General features: G+C 42.9%; 1 protein-coding gene and 1 pseudogene across 2 annotated transcripts in view; one reads left to right on the forward strand and one right to left on the reverse strand.

Moving 5' to 3' along the window:
• The window catches only part of SLC7A14 (solute carrier family 7 member 14), a 116,092-nt gene that overhangs the window by 21,648 nt on the left and 70,072 nt on the right, over positions 1-24,372 (reverse strand). Inside the window, 2 exon segments of the mRNA NM_001257912.1 lie at positions 10,765-10,982; positions 12,944-13,180. Coding sequence (NP_001244841.1) covers positions 10,765-10,982; positions 12,944-13,180 — 455 coding nt within the window.
• Positions 4,332-9,194, forward strand: LOC106997007 (keratin, type II cytoskeletal 8 pseudogene; annotated as a pseudogene). Its single transcript, XR_013413652.1, has one exon. The product of XR_013413652.1 is annotated as a keratin, type II cytoskeletal 8 pseudogene (transcript).

Below are 24,372 nucleotides of genomic sequence, written 5' to 3' on the forward strand. Positions count from 1 at the left end.
GACATAGATGTTAACATATAAATCCCAATAGAGAAGCACATTGTTACTAGATTATAATTTAAAAATAAAATAAAATTAAAAATACTTAATACTACATTTCAACATAATTGATTTCCTTTGAATTCCTATGTAATTAGGCTATTCCTTTAAAAACACAATTCTCATAAGGGATCTACAGGCTTCATCGGACATCCAGGTGGTCCATGGCACAAGAAAATTTAAGAACTCCTGGTCTGTTCTAATAAGCCAGGTAGAAAGAACTTCTCAAACATAAGTGGTTCCATCTCTAGATGGCTACTTTCCAGAAGAGAAGAGACCTCCTGCTTTCCCTACAGCAAAATTTTTCATACAAGGGTGTGGAAAATGTCTTTGGCCTCCAGACAAAGAGAGAAAATAGATCTCACCTCATCATACATGGAGGTTCACAGGCTTGGAAATGTGCTTGTTTTCACTTATCTAGAAAATATTACTGGTCTTCAAGGATGAACGGATGCTAGACTGCAGGCTCACTAAGTAGTCCTGATCAAGAAAAGCCTCACTTTAAGATAGGTCCTTCATTTTTGACAAAGGTGCCAAGAACATACACTGGGGGAAAGACAGTCTCTTCAGTAGATAGTGCTGAGAAAACTGGATATCCATATACAGAAGAATGAAACTAGACTGTTATCTCTCATCATCTACAAATATCAAATCAAAATGGATGGAAGACTTAAATCTAAGACCTCAAACTATAAAACTACCACAAGAAAACATTGGGGGAAAGTCTTCAGGACATTGGTCTGGGCAAAAATTTCTTGAGCAATACCCCACAAGCACAGGCAACCCAATAAAAACAGAGTTATTCTACACATTCAAGTCCTCTGTGGAAATAAGCGGGGTTACAAATAAATCAATATATTGGCTATCTCTATGTCTTAAGGAACTCATTTACCTTTTTGTACTTTGTTTTCATCCAGCATTTTCAACCGCAATCATAGGCTGTAAGACTACCCCTAGGGGATGTTTGGAAAGATGTTTGGAAAATCTCCAGGACATTAGTCTGGGCAAAAATTTCTTGAGCAATACCCAACAAGCACAGGCAACCAAAGCAAAAATGGACAAATGGGATCACATCAAGTTAAAAAGCTTCTGCATAGCCGAGGATACAATCAACAAAGTGAAGAGACAACCCACAGAATAGGAGAAAATATCTGTAAACTACCCATCTGACAAGGAATTAATAACCAGAATATATAAGGAGCTCAAACAACTCTATAGCAAAAAATCTAGTAATCTGATAAAAAAAAAAAAGGGCAAAAGATTTGAATAGACATTGCTCAAAAGAAGACATACAGATGGCAGACAGGCATTGACAATCAGATAAATGAAAATCACAACTACAATCACATATTATCTCACCTCACTTAAAATGGTTTATATCCAAAAGACAGGCAATAATAAATGCTGGCAAGGATGTGGAGAAAGAGGAACACTTGTACAATGTTTTTGGGAATGTAAATTAGTACAGACACTATGGAGAAGAGTTTAGAGGTTCCTCAAAAAACTAAAAATTGGGCTACCATATGATCCAGCAATCCCACTGCTGGGTATATACCCAAAAGAAAGGAAATCAGCATATTGAAGAGATAGCTGCATTCCTATGTTTGTTGCAACACTGTTTACAATAGCTAAGATTTGGAAGCAACCTAAGTGTCCATCAACAGATGAATGGATAAGGAAAATGTGGTACATATACACAATTGAGTATATGCAGCCATAAGAAAGAATGAGATCCAGTCATTTCCAGCAACATAGATGGAACTGAAGATCATTATGTTAAGCAAAATAAGCCAGGCATGGAAAGACAAACATTGCATGTTCTCACTTATTTGTGGGATCTAAAAATAAAAACAATTGAGCTCAGACATAGAGAGTAGAAGGATGGTTACCAGAGGCTGGGAAGGATAGTTGGGGGCTGGAGGTGGGGAGGTGGGGATGGTTAACGGGTACAAAAAAAGTAGAAAGAATGAGTAAGACCTACGTTAGAAAACACAACGGGGTGACTACAGTCAATAATAATTGTACATTTTAAAATAAAGAGTGTAATTGGATTGTTTGTAACTTGAAGAATAAATGCTTGAGGAGATGGACACCCCATTCTCCATGATGTGCTTATTTCACATTGCATGCCTGCATCAAAACATCTCATGTACCCCATAAATATATACACCTACTAAGTACCCACAAAAAAACACCCAGAAAAACAGGTCCTGCTTTCTCTTCCTTTAACATCCATTCTTCCCTTCTACACACACAGACACATATATGTACAAACACAAACATGCACACACATACACAAATACATATAAACACACATACACATGCAAACACATATACATACATATATATGCATTACATACACTCCTCTTGTAAATCATTTAGTGACCTGGCACAACAACCGTATAAATTTGGGCAAAGCAATCTTAGAAAAAGGTGAGAGGTTTGTGAACCATGCCATGTAAGGAAGAACTGGGGACCTGGGGATGTTTAATTTGAAGAGCAGAAGACTCAGTGGAAGATGCAGAGGACACCATTAAATATGTGCAGTACTGGCAGTTGGAGTCAATGTGACGCCCACTGTAGGCTTCAGAGGAAATCCTAGAGCCACGCACATGGGCGTGATTGGCTTTGGTTAGGAGCATAGACTTTGTAGATTGTCAGGCCCAGGTTGATTCTGCCACATATTAGCTTGGTGACCTAGAGTAAGTTCTTAACTTCTGGGAGCCTAAGTTTCATTGTTACTTAAATGGAGATAATAATAGCACTTGGCTCATAGTATTGTTACAAGGATAAAATAAGCTAATAGAGTAAACTGCAGTCCATAATAGAGTAGGTGCTCAATAAATATTAGCTCTTACCACCAGTATTATTATGACAATTCTAAGTTTTTCTAGAGCAGTTGACACCCAAGAGCACAAACTCCTCCTCCTTCTCCTTCTCCTTCTCTCCTCCCTCTACTCCCCCACCTTCCTCCTTTTAGAACTTGACTTGTGTATACTAAGTGCTACCATGTGCCAGGCACTGTGCTCAGTGATGGGATATAGTCATGAGCAAAAAGTACGCAGCTTGATTTTATGGAGATTGAGTGTAGAGGATACTGCAAGATCCCAAATGCAGTCTTGATTATGGTAACAAACTGAACAAGATTAATAAGCATCTGTATTATTTATAAAATACAAATGCTACTTTCCTCTAAATGAATGAGAGAAGGGATGGCAATTACTGAAAATGATTAGCTATCAGAAAGTTAACTATGACCAAGTAGGGAAAAGAGGAAGTAAACTTGCAAAGAGGATGTCTCTTAGCCTGCATTTGCATACGTAGAACTAGAAAGCAAGTCTAGTTGAAGAAAGACTGGACAGATCAAAGGCAGGACATGTGGAGGTTCTACCACATTAGGCAGTCAAGAGAATTTATTAATAACTCAGATGATTCAAACAAAATTTCAGTAAGGGACTATAGGCAGGTCTGGGGAGTATTTAGGCGGGGTTAAGGGAACTGACTAGGGATTTGAAGTATCAGAGACTTAGCAACACTGAGAAGTTGTCATCCCGAGGCCTAAGTGTAGGGGGTGGAATGGTGTCCTGGAGTCCGGCAGGAGCCGGAGCTATGGGTCAGAGATTCCTAGAAGGACCTGCCTTGTGGAGGCACAGCCAGTGTGGTGTGCAGCAAGGAAGAAATACTCTGGCCTTGCTTTCTTCTCACCTTCTGACCTGATAATATTTCCCATTGGCTAAATTCAACAGGAAGCAACCTGCAGCAGAGAACAGGTCATGAAGGGTGGAGAATAGGTCTGGGGAGTGGAGGCAAATGGAGAAGAAAGATCAGCACACCTACCAAGGTCAAACCGAACTTGGCCTAACACGACATAGATGAAATAAACAATTACTAAAGAGAAGATAATAAAATTAGCAAAAAGGGTCATCTTTTTCCTTGAGTTAGTTTGAATGAACTTTTCTTCCTTGCAAGCAAACGGTCCCTGATTGGTAAATGCAAAGACTCATGAAATGAAACTGTATATGGGTGCCACTGAAACTGTTTTCCATGTCACTCTGTCCAGATCTCAGATCTGACCACTGGTGTCTATAATTAGGATAGACTTCCATGCATAAAAGCACATGTGCGGTACCTGAGGGTGAGCATCTGTGAATAAAATTGGTGGGTGAAATGTGTTTATGTGTGTTTGTGTGCAAGTGTATGTGTATTTCTGGGTTTATTGGTATGTTATCCTAACTCTTTGCTTTAATGTTTTGCAAAATTAAAAAATAGTATTGAAAAAAATTAGCTGGGTGTGGTTGTGTGCACCTATAGTTCCAGTTACTTGGGAGGCTGAGGTGGGAAGATTAGAGAGGCTGAGGTGGGAAGCCCGGGAAGTTGAGGCTGCAGTGAGCTGTGATGGCGCCACTGCACTCCAGCCTGGGCAACAGAGTGAGACTCTGTCTAAAAAAAAAAGTATTGACCTTTTTATTTGATGATATAGCTGAGATTGTTGTTTGAAGTCAACCTGATATAAAAACTCAGCCGGCTGATCCAGAACAGAGTTCACCCCTCTAGAATGGGGTTGTGGGAAAGCAGCACGTGCCTCAGTTGCTGGAGGGCTTCCGCTTAGTTAGTTGTCAAAAGTAATGTCATTAGTGGCCTGCTACTCAGTATGTGAGGTCCGTAAAAACTGGCCCCCTGCATCTTGCTGATATTTGAGAGGCATTCAGATGAGGCAGCCTTCACACGTTCTGCCTCGGCCAGTCTCCAGATGCCTGGGAGATAATTAGGCGCCTTTATATTATTCACTCTCTAGGCAACAAGATGAAATTCCAACTTTTCATAGCATTTTCTACCACCCTCATGCCCCAGCTCTATTAGCAGCCTGTCCCCAGTGACAGTGGAATGTACTGATAGGTTCCCACAGATGGATTCAGATGTGGAGAACATGAAAAACAACTTTTCCTTTGTTTGGAGGCTGTCAGGATTCCCCACAAATGATTGCTATGGACCATTTTCGTGGGAGCTATTTGTGCTGTTAGAGTGTCTTATTTGCTTTAAGAAAAACCATAAGATAGTATCAAGAACAAATAACATGAAGGGAACACACATCCAACAATGTTCAAGGGCTGACGAACTGCAGATGGAAGCAGGGGTTCAGCTGAAGGCCAGAGTTACTTGATACAGGGAAAAATGTTTGTTGTTCTTAAACTCTTCAAGACCAAAGAAGCATTTGACCCAGAACCTGTAAGTGAGTAAACCATTCCGTAAACTATTTTCTTTGGAAGGAAGTGTTTGGAGCAGGGGAAAGAGTAGGTTTATAAGGGGTCCATGGTTAGAGGATGGATTGATTGTTCATTAACTCTTTCAAAGTCTTTGAGAATTGTGTGGAAAGTCATGTCATGCTATTCTTATACATCATCTCCTACACAATGGTTTCCTCCATTCCATCCTACCTAAAGCAATTGAAGAATAAAGTGGGTTGGACCTCTGCACTAGTCCCCTAGTCAGGGGTAGAGGTAAGTGTTTTGCTAAGGAGTGAAGAAGTTCATGTATCTGTTGACGAGGAAACACACTTTTGTAGACAATTGTTAGGTAACAGAGTAAGGAGTGTGTGTATTACCTTGGTGTATGACATGCTCATGAGACAGTGTCAGACCTTAAAAAATCGAGTCAGAATTCAAAATGACTTTGCTGGACTTCGGAAAAATCACCTGAAACCAAAGGTGAGAAATAACAGGTACAGGCCCATTCACTAGGAAGGAAATGTACTATGTAGAAATCCAAGGCCAGGCAGAGTGTGGAGAGGATGAATCAGTAACATCTTCACACTGGGCTGTCCTTTGTTCTCAGATGATACTTTTAGGCACATTCACTAGGACATACATCATCCCCAAATTTCCTTTAGGGATAATGGAATTGCAGCAAAACATTTACAATCCCAGCCAAGCTTTTTTCTTGACCAATGACAAAACTACTCAAGGCAGTAAGCTTGGATTGGAATGAGGACAGTGAACAGAAGTGCAAAAGAAGATAACCAGTTCCATGGCCCCAAACCCAGGTGGCAGTGGGGTAAATAAGTACTTTGGCCCATCCAGGACTGGGATCTAATTTCAGCTCTATTACTTACTGTCTAGATCTGTGACTTTAACTTTTCTAAGCTTCAGTTATTTGTATGTAAAAGTGGAGATCTCTGTACTTATTTTGCAGGGCTGCTGTGAAGATTAAATTTAAAGTGTGCATGAAAGAGTTTGTCACAAAGAAAATGTTCAATGTTAGGAAAAGCATCCTTCATTTCCTTCTTATGCCTGACTTCTGATCGTCTGTTAGGAAAGTTAGTCAGAACCCAGGATGTATAAGTGGGGAACCCCAAGGCTGGCATGATGAGCTCCTTCCTTGATGAAGTGGGCTCCTGATTGAGGAAGGATATGGAGCCCCTGAGAAGGAAAGGGAGACCCCCAAAGAGAATAAACGCCCCAGAACAAAACACAAGGCTAAAAGCAATGCTAAAATGTGCCTCCATCTTCTTCAGGATGGGTAAAGAACATTTACACAGAGGATATTAACTCTTTCCAGTCTTTAAGTGGGGTCTAAACTAAAGGGTGTGCCATTTGGGTGAGCTAATAGGAGGATTTTGAAAATTAAATATCAATCAAGTAGTTAAGAAGAGTTTTAGAATTGCATTGACAGGATGTCTTCATAAACAATGCATACGCAGCCTGGGTCAGTTGAACTGTATTCCATCTGAAGATAAGAAAAGAAACTAGACTATCTCTCAATGTTCCTCCAAGATTCTATGACTTCATGAAAGTTTAAAGGAAATATAACATGTCAGATTTATTACCTTACTACTTACTAAAGAAAGCTCAGAGAGAATGATAATGATACACAAGGTACTCCGTTGGTAGAAAGGGTTTTGGAGTCACACAGATCTGTGCAGAAACCCCAGCCCTGGAGCTGACTAGCTAAGTGATGTCAGGTCAGTTTCCCAGCCTCTACGAAGATTCTCCAATTTTAAGTTAGGGATAACAGCACCGCTTAAAAGTTTTGTTTTAAGAGTGAGATACTATTAATGGAATCCGATGCCAGGAACTTAACAGGTAGTCAATAAATACTAGTTCCTTCCTCGTGTAGTTTTAACTATTGCCAACCATAACAAGCTGCACATAAAAACATCTAAGATGTTGCTGTTTTTTGCAAACATGTGGTGCAATTAGTTTTGCTACATAATAGATGAGAAAGACTGAAAGCACAGAAGTTAATTGATGGCCAAAGTCTTACAGTAAGTCCATGACCCAATAATTTCTTGTATTGTCAAGAAAATGATGAGGACATTTTCCTGCTACAATGAAAATGCAATTGAGGACCAAGAAGCAGCTTCTCAGCTCCTTCTGGCATCTCTGCCTGGTCCAGCCCACCTGCCTCCACTCCTGCCTCCACCATGTCCATCAGGGTGACCCAGAAGTCCTAACAGGTGTCCACCTCTGGCCTCCAGGCCTTCAGCAGCTGCTTCTACACAAGTGGGCCTGGTGCCTGCATCAGCTCCTCAAGCCTCTCCCGAGTGGGCAGCAGCAGCTTCTGGGGTGGCCTGGGCGGAGGCTATGGTGGGGCCAGCAGCATAGGAGGCATCACCGCTGTCACGTTCAACCAGAGCCTGCTGAGCCCTGTTAACCTGAAGGTGGACCTCAATATCCAGGCCATGCACACCTAGGAGAAGGAGCAGATCAAGACCCTCAACAAGTTTGCCTCCTTCATCGACAAGATACAGTTCCCGGAACAGCAGAACAAGATGCTGGGGACCAAGTGGAGCCTCCTGCAGCAGCAGAAGACAGCTGGGATCAACATGGACAACATGTTTGAGAGCTACATCAACAACCTTAGGCGGCACCTGGAGACTCTGAGTCAGGAGAAGCTGAAGCTGGAGACGGAGCTTGGCAATATGCAGGGGCTGGTGGAGGACTTCAAGAACAAGTATGAGGATGAGATCAATAAGCGTACAGAGATGGAGAATGAATTTGTCCTCATCAAGAAGGATGTGGATGAAGCTTACATGAACAAGGTAGAGTTGGAGTCTTGCCTGGAAGGGCTGACTGATGAGATCAGCTTCCTCAGGCAGCTGTTTGAAGAGGAGATCCAGGAGCTGCAGTCCCAGATCTCAGACACGTCTGTGGTGCTGTCCATGGACAACAGCCACTCCCTGGACATGGACAGCATCATCGCTGAGGTAAAGGCGCAGTACAAGGAGACTGCCCACCACAGCCAGGCTGAGGCTGAGAGCTTGTACCAGATCAAGAATGCGGAGCTGCAGACGCTGGCTGGGAAGCATGGAGATGACCAGCGGTGTACAAAGACTGACATCTCTGAGATGAACCAGAACAGCAGCCGGCTCCAGGCTGAGATTGAGGGCCTCAAAGGCCAGAGGGCTTCCCTGGAGGTCACCATCACAGATGCCAAGCAGCGTGGGGAGCTGGCCGTTAAGGATGGCAACGCCAAGCTGTCCGAGCTGGAGGCTGCCCTGCAGCGGGCCAAGCAGGACATGGCATGGCAGCTGCGTGAGTACCAGGAGCTGATGAACGTCAAGCTGGCCCTGGACATCGAGATCGCCACCTATAGGAAGCTGCTGGAGGGTGAGGAGAGCCGGCTGGAGTCTGGGATGCAGAACACAAGTATCCATATGAAGACCACCAGTAGCTATGCAAGTGGTCTGAGCTTGGCCTATGGGGGCCTCACAAGTCCTGGCCTCAGTTATGGCCTAGGCTCCAGCTCTGGCTCTGTCGCGAGCTCCAGCTCCTTCAGCTGCATCAGCTCCACCAGCTCCACCAGGGCCATGGTTGTGAAGGAGATTGAGACCCGTGATGGGAAGCTGGTGTCCAAGTCCTCTGACGTCCTGCCCAAGTGAAGAGCTGCCGCAGCCCCTCCCAGCCTGCCCCTATTGTGGCTTCCCCAGAGCCTGGGAGGGAGGCTGCTGTGCAGGGGAGCACAGGGAACAGGAGACCCACCTGAGGCTCAGCCCCAGCTCTCAGCCCACCCGCGGGGGAGTTTACCACTTGGGGACCCCTCTTGCCCATGCCTCCAGCTACAAAACAATTCAATTGCTTTATTTATAATGCCCAAAATAAAATCTCAGCTAACTCTGCCAAAAAAAAAAAAAAAAAAAAAAAAGTAAAGAAAAGAAAATGCAACTGAGTTCCAGGAAAACATTCCTTCTTTTCACTCTTGTAATTTATTGTTTCTCTTATATGATAGGAAAGGAACAGTTTGTATCATAAGATAATACAGATCTGGGGGTCCAGAATGGGGCCAACAGTGTTTCTTTGTCTCTTCTTTTGGGTTTAAGCAGTTTCAGTATTTCTTCATTTCAAAGAGGAAGGATGAACTTTGCAGTTCTGTGGAATTCTTATAGATAAGGAGAAGACTAGGAATCTTGGCTTAAATTGCTTCCTTGCTTATTTCTCTGCATTGAACGGCATAGCATGGTTCAGAATAAACAGAAGTGATTTTGAGTGTTCTCCAAGAAACATCTCTGATCCCTGGACATGTTGGAGAAAAACCAGTCTAAGCAAAAGCTACAAAAGCAAAGTGGGTGGAATCCTGGACTTGCTTTCTGTCATCAGTTCTAGGCAGACTTGCCTCTCTCGACCTTAGATTGTTCATCTGTTAAATGAATGGATAGAACCAGGTAACCTCTAAGGTCCCTGACAGCTCAAAATTCTCTGATTTATGTTCTACCATGAAAAAAAGGTGGGCTAGTGAATTTCACCAACAAATCCACAACGTAAGTATTTTTAGTCATCCTAGAGAAAGAAACCAGGTGCAACTCACAGCCACTTGTCAGTATAAAGAATTTGCCACTCTGACCTTCCTATTTTTCTCTAGCATAAACCACACTAGCCAGATCATGGAATGAGATCTGAAAATGTCCTTTTGGTCCGGCCCACCCTCTTGCTAACCCCTAGACCACACCAGGTAAACCCGCCTGTCATGAACTATGCCTTTGGAATGGGACTTATAGCACAGCCCTCCATTAGGCCAGCTCAACTGTCCTCTGACCCCAGTGGGACTCTCCTCCTAGAGTCAAATGCTGACATTGCAATTAAAAACTGTTATTTTCCTAGTTTCATACCCAGGCAAAACTCATCCCTTCCCTACTCTCCCCTTTCCCTGGCCTCCTTTATTGCCTTGTGTATTTTTGTTCTTGTTATCTCCCTTAGTAGATTGTAGAGATAATTCTATAGAACTGAGCTGTTCTTGCACAGACTTTGGAGTCAGGCAGGCCTGGCTGACTGGGTTCTGCCACTTCCATTGTGTGTTTAACAGCAAGCCATTTGAACTCTCTGAATGGAAGTTTTTTTTTGTTTTGTTTTGTTTTGTTTTCATCTTTAAGAGCAGAATGTAAATATCTTCCTCACAAGATTATCAGGATGATTAAATGAGTTAGTACATGCAATGCCACTTAGCACAATTTTAGGCAATTGCAGGTTGCCGAAACATTGAATCTATTATTGTTATTTGTATAAAATAGGATCTTAACAAATGCTTGTGAAACAAAACAAACCAAACAAACACACACACACAAGAACCACTTCTTCAGGATATTCCAACTAAATTCAGATCCAAAGGTGATAAAGAGGGTGCTGTGGTAATTATGGAACAGAACAGCATTTTCTTGAAAATATGTCTTAGGCTGGTCACAGGGTAGAAGGCAGAGTGTGTGACAGGCACACCAGGTGTTTGGAATAAACTTACCCCTGACCAGCCGTGGGGCAAGAACTGGCCCTCTGCCCAGTATTTCCCATTGATGAAGAAGAGGCCTGCGATCATGATGAACACCCACACCGCCAGGTTCAACACATTGAGAACATTGTTGAAGCCTACGGAATTTTTCACCCCCAGGGCAACAACGATGGTCACGATGACTGCGATCAACAGAGCCAGAAGGTCTGGGTATGATTCTTCACCTTTCCCTAGAGAGGAAAGACATGATTTGACATTGTCTGGAGGGAAGAAAGGGCCATGCAAACTCCTGGTCCTACCCCAGTGCATCCGCACTCAGCTTTAAGAAGGGCAGTGAGTCTGTAAAAGGAACTGTGTGTGTGTGTGTGTGTGTGTGTGTGCGCACCTACACATGCCTATGCTGTAGTCCACAAGCAGATACAAGTGTCTATTTGCAAATGAGCAGAATTTGGTAGATAGGTAAGATGATCTGATATCCTGGACCAAAAATTGGGCTATATGGTGTGACATTACACAGCGCCTATGGAAGCATGGCACAGAACATTTGAAGTGGGAACCGACCTGGGATATTTGGGATGCATATTTAGGTCTAACATGTTATTTGAAAATTGTTTTTATCTTCATTATTGTTAATTTTACAGTCAGTAAAATTTCCATCCCATTCCCAAACCTTTTCTTTATCAACACATTGAAGAATGTGTGTCTTTGAAAATGATGGGAACAGGGGTTTTCTTTCCTTTTGTGTATATGTGGTTGCAGAGAAAAAAATAACCAGTGAACACGCCCTGCCTGCTTGGTTTTGCCCAACGGCCAGTGGACTCCTGCCCTCTATAGAGTGGAAAAGGCACTGACTCAGCTGTCAGGGGTCTTGAATTTCAGCTGTACTTTTGCCCATAGCCAGATGTGTGGCCTTGGGCAAGTTGACTTATCTCTCTGGACCTCATTTGTAAAGCGATGGACATGAATGACCTGATTTTGGAGGACTCTTTTAGACCTAAAATTCTATACAATCAGTACACTGAACAGGTTTGTTCTTTATATTTTTATCTTGTCATGGTACTTGGGTGCTCAGCATTTTTGTCAGTTCTTTTGAGATAGGAACACCGAAGTCAGATGACTTGACACAGCCACAGGATCATTCCTTGGAAGTTCTGAGGCAAGATTCCAGAGCTTTCTCAGCTATTGTTCAGCTTTCCTCGAATTTGAGTTTATCAGGCATCAAGATGGAGAGTGGCTGGGCGCAGTGGCTCAGGCCTGTAATTCTAGCACTTTGGGAGGCCAAGGTGGGTGGATCACAAGGTCAGGAGTTCGACACCAGCCTGGCCAACATGGTGAAACCCCGTCTCTACTAAAAATACAAAAATTAGCTGAGCATGGTAGCTGAGTAGTAATCCCAGCTACTGAGGAGGCTGAGGCAGGAGAATTGCTTGAACCAGGGAGATGGAGGTTGCAGTGAGCCGAGATCATGCCATTGCACTCCAGCCTGGGCAACAGAGCAAGACTCTGTCGCAAAAATAATAATTAAAAAAAGAGAGTGGATGGCAAATGATGGATGGAGCCTGAGGTCTCATGGTATTTGTTACATGAGCTTCTGATGGTTTAGCATTCACTATTATATTACCCCTTCCTGACCTCTTCTAGGCTGGAACCCTTTTTACTCATTAATTTTTTTTCATTGAAATTTGGAAAAAAAATCTGATGAAACCACTGGAGAAATTGCTGACAGTTCTTTTTTTTCTGCATTGGTTTTATTTTTATATAGCTATTGACATGCACATGTATGGTTTGTATCCTTTGACATATGATATTACATTAAAACATAATCCATGTTATTACAAGTTTCCCTAATCATCCTTTTAATTGCTAGCTACATAGTATTTGTCTGCAATTTACTTAGTCATTTGCCCACTGTAGAATATTTAGGCTGTCTCTAACTTTTTGTTATTGTAAATAAGGATGTGATGAGCATCTTTTTGTATAATGCTTCCATGGACATTAGAATTATTTTTTAAGGATAGATTCATAGAGAAAGGATTACTTTGCAAAAAAAAAAAAAAAAAAAAAAAAAGAAAGAAAAGAGATATACTTAAGGCTTTTGATACATTTTGCCAAATTGCTTTCTGAAAGGAGAACTCATTTATGGGGCTTGGTAAGTTTGCATGTTGAGGGTAGGAGGATGTGGCAGTCTCACCCAGGCCATTGAGGGTTCCCACGCTGTCTGCCATCCAGCGGCTGATGGTGTGGTTGGCCAGTGAGTCAAACATGCTGCTCAGAGCACTGGCTCCGGCCGCAGTGCCAATCAGGTACTCCAGGATCAGGTTCCAGCCAATGAAAAATGCCACAAATTCCCCAACAGTGACATAGCTGTAGGTGTAGGCAGATCCTGTGGTCTTGGGGACTCGAACTCCAAACTCTGCATAGCAGACGCCTGCAAGGGACAGACATACACAGATGGTGGACTTCAGGAGAAAAGCTGACATCCTGTGGCTAACCATCTTGGGTAGAGAACATACTGAGACTCTCTAGGATCTCAGAACAAACACACAAAGTTTTATGTATGTGAATCGACTCAAAGCCAACTCTTACCTCTTCCAACCTCACTTCTGAAAAATGCGAACTTGAATGACTAGCAAGGCAATAAGAACTAATTCTACTGAACTGTTGTAAACCGTTCTTTATTTAGAAAATATTCCACTTGTGTGTGTCTCTGTCATGTTCCTTAGGTGTCAGATATCTGGTGTGAACATGGGCCCAACTCATTACGACCCCCACACTTGATGGCACCAGGGTGATATTATGCACAAACTTCTTCTCTTTTGGTTTTTACATATTATAGAAAGTGCTCCTCATTTGACAGTGATACTTTGAGCAGTCTGTGAAAATGGCGTACTATATCTAGGGGGTAGATAAAAGATGCAAATATAAATAAATTTCTAATTATTAACAAGGAAATTTAGCACGTGCACAAAAGGTAATTTAACAAACACTTCTAGAGTCCTACCATGTGCATGGCAGGGTGTGAAGCACTGGGTATAAAAAAGACAAATGGCATATGCCCCTGCCCTTAAGGGGAGAGAGGCCATCAGTGCCCATTGTAGGCTGTGTAAGCTTGACAATCTAAAAATGTATAACAATAACAGGAGAGATGTGAGACATGTACTTAGAGGGTTTTGAGGCATATGTAGGGATTAATTGGATGAAGAAGGTGGAACATGAGGCAAAGACATGGCAGAGAGAGACAGTATGAAGTATTTGAGGGGAGGGGAGTGTGCACCGAGGTATTAGGAGGAGACGAGGCTGGCCAGGTAAGCAGAGCCACGTGTTTTACAAAGTGGGTTCAGGGCCCACTTCCACCAGAATCATCTATTGAATCCTAATTTCAGGAGATAGGAATCAGGATGCTGCATTTTATCCAGCTCCCCAGGTAATGCATGTGCCAACTTGTATCTGAAATGCACTGGAATATTGCTTCATTCTTTGATGTAATTAGATAATAAATTAGAAAGAGATTGAGAACATATCAAACTTCTGGGAGTTGGGAGAATTTCCTATTTTGTGCTAGGAATGCTGGGTGTGGGCCAGTGAGTAGGGCAACGAGTTGGAGGACAGACATAGGACAGCTTGGAGGAAACATACCAGGGGTGGGATGTAGGAGGATGTAGGAGGGAACTCAAAGTCAACTTTACCTTCAGTCCCAATTTTGTTAAGGGCCAACCCTGAGGTTCTCTCATCACAAACCAGGGAACAATAGTTCACACTTTTGTGAATAAAGAGAGCAGGTTTCTTCTCCTTTGGAAGGGGATGAAATCAATGCAAAGAAGCAAAAACAGAGATGTCAAAAGCAATGGCATAATAAATGATTCCATGCGATGTACTATCTCTTCCTTCCCCTCCATTGCTTCAGTTGTAGGGTGTCTACATGGAAGAAGCACTGGACCAGTTATGCTGGGCTCCTGTTTCTACTCCACCGCTATAGATTCAGCATCCTTGTTTTTAAAATAAAAGTGCTACACCAAAGACTCTCTTAAGGATCTCCTAACTCTGACACTCTAGGATTCTATCTGTTATACTGAATTTTGTAATATTTTGCTGCAAAATCTATTGAGCACAACTTAGCTTTTCTTTTACATCAGCTACAGTATTGTTCGGTGTTATGGAGATGCTCTCAGGGATAGTGAAGCTGTTTGTCTCTACATATAAACAGTCCAGGCTGTTATTTATTTTGAGTTCCGATGTCAGCCCTCCTCCCCTTGCTTTGTAAATATAGCTTTCCATCTTCCTTGATGTCAGACTGTCAGTTGTTACTTCTTGTTGCTGTCCCAGTGCTTACCTGGAGCAGTCAGACCACCTCTTTTCTAAATTGCTACTTCCAACGCCTGATATTTAAATTGTTAGAGTGAGTCTAAAATTAAGAGGAAATGGTCTTTGAAGAAAGGCCTGAAGAACTCTTCCATGGGGAAAGTATAGAGTGTGCATGCATTAAATATAAGAACCTGATGATATTTTCTTGAATGCCGTGTGTTTTCAGGGTTCTCGGGAGTTGAGTTTGCACGTATGGATTAAGTTGCTCTTTTAGTGCTGTGTGAGGAAGGAAGTGAAGAGGCAACTCACTTCTCTGCTTTGGTATTGAAGCCACAGCATTACCCAATAATTCCTGCATTCTATGAGCTTATTCTCATCACCCAACTTTACCACCTGATATTATACAAGATTTATAAGTAAAATCTTTTCCAGATGATGCTTTTGAAGTAGGCATTGATTTGATTGCAAATTTAATTTGGAGAGCCAATATTGTGGAGTCTGTGCAATCAAACATTCTCTCCATAACATTAGATCAACAAATTAAATTTAAAAATACCCATTTTGCCACCAGAATACACTTGCCAAGGGTAATTAGCAAATAGCCAAGTCTTCCTTAGGTCTTGTGAACGGACCAGTCCGTTGCTGTCTGAATCAGAGAAAGAGGCCCTGGCTGTGCATGGTATAAGGAGCATTTGGAAACTTAGTCATTTCCCAAGGTCCTGCTGGGGTCCTGATGACTATAGTTTGGGGAGAACAGTGGGAAAATCAACCAGGCACTAACCATACAAGACAATTTCTGCTCCAAGAAATCATTGTTTTGGACACATTGTAAAAGATCTTATAGTATTTTAAAATCTTTTTGATTTGTTTGTATGGAGAAATTCAGACTTAGAGTGGGCACTAGAGAGAGTCTAGCCTGGCTTTGAAGTTCACTGGTGAGAACTGAATGTTTACAGCCTCATATATCCTGAGAAAAATGTTCTCGTTCATTCAACTTTTTCAAAATATCTGGTATGTAAGAGAAACACATTCAAGAGTATCTTTCTAATTTCACTAAGAAATTAAAAGCATGGAAACGGAAACCTTTTTTTTTTTTTTTTTTTTTTGAGATGGAGTTTCACTCTGTTGCCCAGGCTAGAGTGCAGTGGTGTGATCTTGGATCACTGCAACCTCCACCTGTTGGGTTCAGGCCATTCTCCTGCCTCAGCCCCCCAAGTAGCTGGGACTACAGGCATGCACCACTATGTCTGGCTAATTTTTGTATTTTTAGTGGAGATGGGGTTTCTCCATGTTGTCCAGGCTGGTCTTGAACTCCTGACCTCAAGTTATCCGCCTGTCTCAGCCTTCCAAAGTACTGGGATTACAGCATGAGCCACCGTGCCCAGGGAAACCTTGGTTTTTATCCTAGATTATCTAGGGTCCTAGGTTACTGAGTATTGAGGGGCCAGTTACCCTCCTATGGATGAAATGAGGCGGCCAATTAGATATGGTTTAGGATCCCTTCTGGTGCATCACTCTTTGGTTTTACAGCTAAAGTCAACTCTTAATCATCTATTTAGTGAGGGAAGCCCTGTAGAAAATACTGTATGAACCAATGGTTCTCAGTAAAGGTGGTGTTGACTCCTAGGGGAATTTTGGAAATATGTGGGAGTGTCTATGGTTCTCATGATGAGTGTGAGCACTTGTGGCATTAAGTGGACAGGGGCCTGGGCTGTTCGTCATTCTGCAATGTGACTGACTCACAGAATGAAGCTTTGTCTTGTATCATACATGACTGCTGATGGCCCCAGTGGACATTCATTTAAGTACAAACCTGTTTATAATTTTTGAACTTGAATTTGTCTCCATTTTACATATACACACAAAGCATTTTTTCTGCATGGCTTTTTAGACATTGAATTTTCCAGGACTGCAACAGCTGGGTAAATTGAGAGACAGTTGTCATTTGTTTGGTTTGGAATTTACCGAGTTGATCATCATTTTGGAAGACCATCATCAACAACAACGTTATTCATGGTCTTTGAGCATCGAATGACAGACCTATATGAGTCTACATTTGTGGCTGTTATACTCACAGTGGTTCTACAAATGACTGCAAACATCTGACGACTTCCTCGCATCTCCTAATGTACGCATACCCCAGCATTCACATGTTGGAATAAATATTGATTTTATTCAAAGTTACTTTCATTTGATTTATCTTTCATACTCAGGACATATTTAGTTTTTAAAAAATTAAGTGCATAGGAAGGTAACCATCTCTAGCTTTCATCCAGAATAGTAGAGGAAGCATTACAAAGTATTTATTACCAAAAATGAATCTGGGTGTACTAGGGTAGAGAATCACTGTTTTAAATGAGAGATCAATTGCCGGGCGCGGTGGCTCATGCCTGTAATCCCAGCACTTTGGGAGGGCGAGGCAGGTGGATCCCCTGAGGTCAAGAGTTTGAGACCAGCCCGGTCAACATGGTGAAACCCTATCTCTACTAAAATTACAAAAAAAATGAGCCAGACGTGGTGGCGGACGCCTGTAGTCCCAGCTACTCTGGAGGCTGAGGCAGGAGAATCGCTGGAACCCAGGAGGCGGAGGTGGCAGTGAACTGAGATTGTGCCATTGCACTCCAGTGGGGACAACAGAGCAAGACTCTGTGTCAAAAAAAAAAAAAAAGATTAATGTATAAATAATATTGACTTAATTTTGTGAATCCATTAAAAAATTTTGTCCCTGAGTTACCTTTCTAATCATATTTGCCTTATGCTATTATCAGAGTGATTTTACATTTTGTGGTCATCCACCAAGTGATTAGAGGGAGAGGCATATTGATTTCAAAAGTACTTATTCATATAGCTAGAGATAATCAATATGAAATCCAATGTTTAGTGCAGGCAGCCATCAGTGAGTGGCAGAATGTTGCAGACCACATGATGGCGATTTTCCCTTAGTGTTAGTCAGAGATGGGAAGGAAGTCTAGGTCTCTGAGAAATATAAAGGATTTATTTCAGCAGGACAAGAGGTAAGAAGCCTGCAAGTCTGACACCTTTTCAGTTACCCATCATATAAATCTATTGTAAACATATTCCTATTTATATTTTGTCCCATTTCTAGTGTTTTATATTTCTGTACCCAGAACTATTTGTGGTTAAATTCATAATTTGCCAGGCTAAAAATCAGTTAGACTTGGAGAGAACTTCCACATTGAAAAGTGGGTTGGGACAAGGTACCAGGAGATTCTCGATTTGCAATATTCCTTTTAATCCTCTTATGTGTATCCCAGATGATGTGTGATTTGGGGTTTCAGAAAAATATAGTCCTTTTCAATGTGATTTTGCTTTCAAGTTAGAGCCTATGATTCTATCATATATATATGTGAAGAGCCAGCCTTAGGTTTAGTACTTTCAGACAACCTACATACAATGTTGACCTTTCCAAACTATGCTTAACATAGCACAACCCAACAGCAAAGAGAATCATGACATGCTTCTCCCTCTCTAATTCTGTTGAGTCACTTGCAGCCTACCTGGATTCCCTATAACCCTTTTAGAACCAGGAGGCAAAGCTTCTCCTTCTTAAGAGAGTAAAGGAGAAAGACCCAGCTGGGAGTAGGCAAAAGGAGGTAAATCCATTTTTAAGTGGAGAAGTTTTTCCACTTAAGGGGGAAGTTATTGGAGGTACAGTTTCCATAATATGATGAATTCAATGATTATCTTGCCTGATCATAAGTGGAGAAAGGCTTCTCCACTTAAGACATGAATTTCCCTCTGCATTCCAGCAAAGAAAGCCATTAGATAAATAAGTACTTTTAAATAAGTGTACTTTCACCTGGAAGGATTAAATCTAGGGGTTATTCACACTTGAATGCCAATTACTCTACTCAGATAGACAGATTTTCCCATTAATACGTAGCTTATCTTACTTTGACTATTCCCTAACATACTTAGCCGTTAATTTAAGAGTTTCCCAAATAACTTTTGACTTTCTAATTTCCTTCCTTCATTCCACACACATTAAGTGTCTACGAAATGAGGCACTGTAATGAATGACAGAGACACAAACGGTGAGACAGATTTCCTGATCTTGAGGCATCTATATTTCAGTCAGGAAAGAGTTTAATAAACAAACAGCTGATTCCACGCAGCCAGCATTTCATACTATCGAGCATTTATGAGGTGTTCTTGGAGCCCAGTGCGGTGAGCGTGCTTCTTAGGGAGCAGGGTTCTTTGGTTGCTATGGAAGCAGGGAGACTGGGGGAGGGAGCCTTTTAAGCTACTTCTTGGAGGGTGAGCTGGGCTTTGCCAGTCGAAAAAAACAGAGGAAAGGGTGGTTTCAAGCAGAGGAAAGGTGTAGCTGGGCTGACACATGCAGGCTACTTTGGAGATTGTGGAAGATGAACCTGCAGAGGTGGACTGAGATCGAGTGATTGAGGGGGTGGGACCTTTTTGATAGACGGGAGGACTAGCTGAAAAGGACTGTACTTGTTCATCTTCTTGTATAGTTTAAAGCTCTTTCTTAGTTGTAGAACTTTTTTTCACACACAGTCTTATTTGAGAGCCCAATACATAAATAGGTGAAAGCAGGTGGTTCCTTTTGAAGGGGTGGGAGAATGGAGGTTGGTCTGCTCAAGGTCTCCTTCATCCCATACCTGCCCAAAGCCCCTGACCCTCCTCTGTGGACCCCCAGGGCTGTACTGAGCATGGGAATGGGAAGGGGTGTCAGTTGCTCATCAGAGTTGTTTTTTTATATTATAGATGATGCATTTGAGCCCCAGATCTGAAGCTGTGTATTCCATTAATGGCAGAGTTTGGGCTAGAACTGAGGTCTCCTGATACCCAGCCTTAGGAGCTTTCTAATTCACTTATCCATTTATCCCATGCACTGGTAAGGTATCATCTCTATGCATCTATATCAGCTTTTAAGGATTCAAAGGTGAACAGGAAGAATATAGTCTCTTTTTTGTGGGCCTTATAGTATCATGGAGGAAACAGACCAGAAAACTCACCAGCCAGAAGGACTGTCCAAAGGGAAAGAGGCTATCAGAAATTATGAGAGGGAGTGGAGGCAGGTGTCCAAGAAAACAATTTGCCAACTTTACAGTTTCATTCAGGCCTCTGGGATCAGCAACAACTGGAGTGTTGCTCAGAGATTCGGTCAGGCTGCCTTGAGTGGACCATAGGTCACTGATACCAGGCCCTATTAGGTTTTGCACATACTGTGTCTTATACTTCACACTGGGTAGGCAGGAAGGTTGGGGTGGGCTGATCTAGGAAATGGACGAGGTCAGTGATTTCTCATCCATGAAATCAGTTCTTCCCAAGTACCAGCTATCTGCCATCTGCCAGACACAGGATGGAATCAGCCGTTGGCCCACATTTGTGAAATTCACTACTTAGGCCCAAACATGTCTTTAAGAAAGTCCTCACCAAATATAGCATTTTGCTGAGTTGTTACTTATTTTCTTCTCATTTTCTCACTTTTCTTAAAACATCCCTTTTCCTTTTATAAAGCCACAGCAGGGCTAAGACATGCCATATATGTAGCTACGGTTGCTAGTCCTGCCTAAATGTAGATGGGGAGTAGGGTATGAAGAGGAATCGCAGGACCTCAGAGAGAAATGAAGTGTGAATTCTCTCAGAGACATTTATTTTCTCCATGACACCGAGTTCCATATGGTGGGTAATGCAGTGTCCCCATTATTGCTGTCTTGAGAAGCAGGTTGCTGGGTTAGGAGAAACATCTATCCAGGCCCTGTCATGGTGCGGCTGGACCCAGTGAACCTGCACTGATGTCCTTGGTTAGCCAAGAAAACTGTGGGTTTCTTTTTCAGGGAGTGACTGGTCAGGTGCTCTGTCCCTTCAGCCTCACTGCTACTGTCTCTTCTACTTGAGCAGCCTCGGTCACTCCATCACCTGTCAGGGAAGCCCAGGCAATTTTTATGAATGTGTCTGGAGGAAAAGTAATTTGTCTGGGAATGCCTATGTTTTTTTGTGTCTAAGAAGAGACTTATGATTTCTCTGCCCAAGCAGGCCCCATGTGGACAGTAACCACCTGTGTTTAGGGGACAGGCAGCATCATTAATCAGGGGTATATGACACCATCAGTTATTGAACCTGACAGGGCTCCAATTAAAGTTGGGTAGGGAATAGAGAACTCCCAAGTCCTCCAAAACACAGCACCAATATATCAACATATAAACAGGTAGGAAATAAGTTGTCCTTAGAGTCAGAGAAGTCAGCCCCCCAAACAGGTCAAGGAAGTTTAACAATTTGTTGATTAAATGTAACCAACCGGCTGGGCGCGGTGGGTCACGCCTATAATCCAAGCACTTTGGGAGGCCGAGGTGGGCAGATCACCTGAGGTCGGGAGTTTGAGACCAGCCTGACCAACATGGCAAAACCCTATCTTTACTAAAAATACAAAAATAAGCCCAGTGTGGTGGTGCATGCCTATAATCCCCGCACTTTGGGAGGCCAAGGTGGGTGGATCACCTGAGATCAGGAGTTTGAGAGCAGCCTGCCCAACATGGCAAAATCCCGTCTCTACTAAAAATACAAAAACTAGCTGGGCATTTGGTGGGCACCTGTAATCCCAGCTACTCTGGAGGCTGAGACAGGAGAATCGCTTGAACCCAGGAGGAGGAGGTTGCAGTGAGCCAAGATCATGCCACTGCACTCCAGCCTCAGCGACAGAGCAAGACTGTGTCTCAAAAAAAAAAAAAAAAAAAAAAAGAAAAGGATGTAACCAACCTATCTGTTTACTCTCTTCTCTAGATCTCCCTCTATGAAAATATTTTGGAGGCTATTGAAGGTACAGTCTCTATAATATGAGGAATTCAAGTATTATCTGGTCATGCTGTTGTTAATAATCATCATCAATGTACATTGTTTAACTTGATTGCTTTATCAAATGATAATGATGATGGTAATTGATGATGATGGTGATGATGTTGCTCATGTGGTTACTTTCAACTAAACAATCCACAGGGTTATCTGTGCCCCAAGCCCGTCTTCTGGCCCAGATTGGTCCTTCTTCATTGTCGAAGTGGCAAGTGGGCTGGAACTGTCCTTTTCTCTGCTCCTAACATTTTTATGTGGGTGGCTTCAGGTTATCATCAAAGGCCACCTTGGAAGGAAAAAGTCACTACAAAAGGGAAAGGCGAAGGCACGTGTTTTCTTGGCATCTACCTATGCTAGACTCACTGTACTTGGTTTCACATTTGATGCTTAGACAACCTGGGAGAGAATGCTAAGGCCAGCATCAGCAGCCCCTCCTCTCCTTTAGGAGAGGGAGTGAGGTGTCATAGAATTCACACAGCCTCTGGAGAAAGACCCAGAGAGCGGTTATGACAATGAAGTAAGATGTTGCACACAGATCACTTTGCCCAGTGCCTGGGCATACTAAGTAAGGACAAATAGGCTGGGTGCAGTGGCTCACGCTTGTAATCCCAGGTCTTTGGGAGGCAGAGGCAAGTGGGTCACCTGAGGTTGGGAGTTCGAGACCAGCCTGACCAACATGGAGAAACCCCATCTCCAAAAAAAATACAAAATTAACCAGGTATGGTGGTACATGCCTGTAATCCCAGCTACTTGGGAGGCTGAGGCAGGAGAATCGCTTGAACCTGGGAGGTGGAGGTTGCGGTGAGCCAAGATCGTGCCATTGCACTCCAGCCTGGGCAACAGAGCGAAACTCCATCTCAAAAAAAAAAAAAAAAAAAAAAGGACAAATAAAATTATTGCTATCTGTGGTCTGGAGCCGGTCAGCCAATTTCATTGACCCTGTTTCCCTACCTGGAAAATGGTGATGGTGATACCTACTATACAGGTTGCTATAGGTCATCAAAGGACATGTGTTATAGTTCCTGACATATGGTAGGTACTCCTTCAGTGGGAGCTTAGGGCTATTATTCATTGACGAGGAAGAGGAATCCCAGAGAGCTTTACTTAGCAGTAGTCTGTGGAGTATTTATACAGGAGCCTTTGCCTCAGAGTGGGATAAAACAGGTTGGAAGCAAGCATTGTTGGCTGATGGTTTTAGAGTCTCAGAGTTGGTAGGAAAATTAGAAATCATCTAGATTCTAGACCAAGCCCTAGGTGTGCTCAATGCACTTATAAAACAGAACTTGGAGAAATTTCTTCCTAGGTTTGAAATCTTTAATCTAGAAACTTCTTGTTCTGTTCCACAACTGCAGTTAGAAATTGTGAGGGTGAAGAGAAGTTTCCCATTTTCTCACTCAACTTCTCTTTGTGAGACCTACTGCCTCTCATCCAGAGGACTCTTATAAGTGGACTAAAAAGGCTTTGTGCAGAAAAGGAAAGGAGACTTGGAGTTGAAGTGACAACCAGCAATTCTCTCCCACCTGAATATTTCTCAACTCATCACTCTCAGGGAGTAGGCAGTGTCCCATTTCTAAAGCAGGTGAAAGTGGCACCAACAGAGATGACAGATCTCAGAAGATTCTGTGGGGGGTCAGCCATACCCCCTGCCCTGAGAATACAATGAGCTGGGTTCAAGGTGAGTGCTGAGAGGACCCACCTGCGCCCTCGCATGGCTTCCCCAGCCCAGATGAGGAGCAGGTGAATGGGGGTTCCACGGGGAGGGGACAAATTCTCAGAAGATGACCAGGGAAGGGGAGACACAGCAAACCTTTGAAGGGCCTGCACCCGCTCTGTGGGGGGCTGTCCCAAAGCCATGAGAGACCCTTCATGACAGGGATGCCAACGCACAGGGAGGGGAAGAACGGGGCCAGAGACTCCGGATTTAGGAGGCTTGTGGGAGGGAATCTTTTGGTGAGGTGGATGTGGTTACAGTGCCTACTTCTGGTTCTCCCCCATCCTGTGAAACAAATTTCTATCACTTTCACCTCCTTCCTTCTCCTCTCCCCTTTTCTACTCCCCCACCCCTCAGAACTCTAGGTGGATTCAGCCTTCTATAGGGCACATGTGTACAATTTGCATTTTATGGCGTGAGTGTTGCCCCCTGCTGCTGATCCATGAGGATGGAAGGTTGGCGTGCGCTGGGTAAACTGCGGCCACAGTGTCTTCTGTGCACAACTGATAAAGGTGGCAGTTACTGTTCTTCCAAAGAGCCTCACCTACATGGTCCTGATGGATTGTTTATGGCTAAGTAGCTCCTACTGAATGCAACAGCAATGGAGAGTTTTGAGCTAAATTTTGAACAAGAGAACTCCAGTGAATGGAATAGTGACTCCCTTGGATACACTGGGGGGCTTCTTGAAAGAGGCTTTCCCACCAAGGAAAATAGCAAGTGCCCTCGGCTGAGCTTATAGTATTTTGCCACATAAGCACTCTCCTAATTAAAATAAT

This window comes from Macaca mulatta, chromosome 2 (assembly GCF_049350105.2).
Source record: "Macaca mulatta isolate MMU2019108-1 chromosome 2, T2T-MMU8v2.0, whole genome shotgun sequence".
NCBI classification, from domain to species: Eukaryota; Metazoa; Chordata; class Mammalia; order Primates; family Cercopithecidae; genus Macaca; species Macaca mulatta.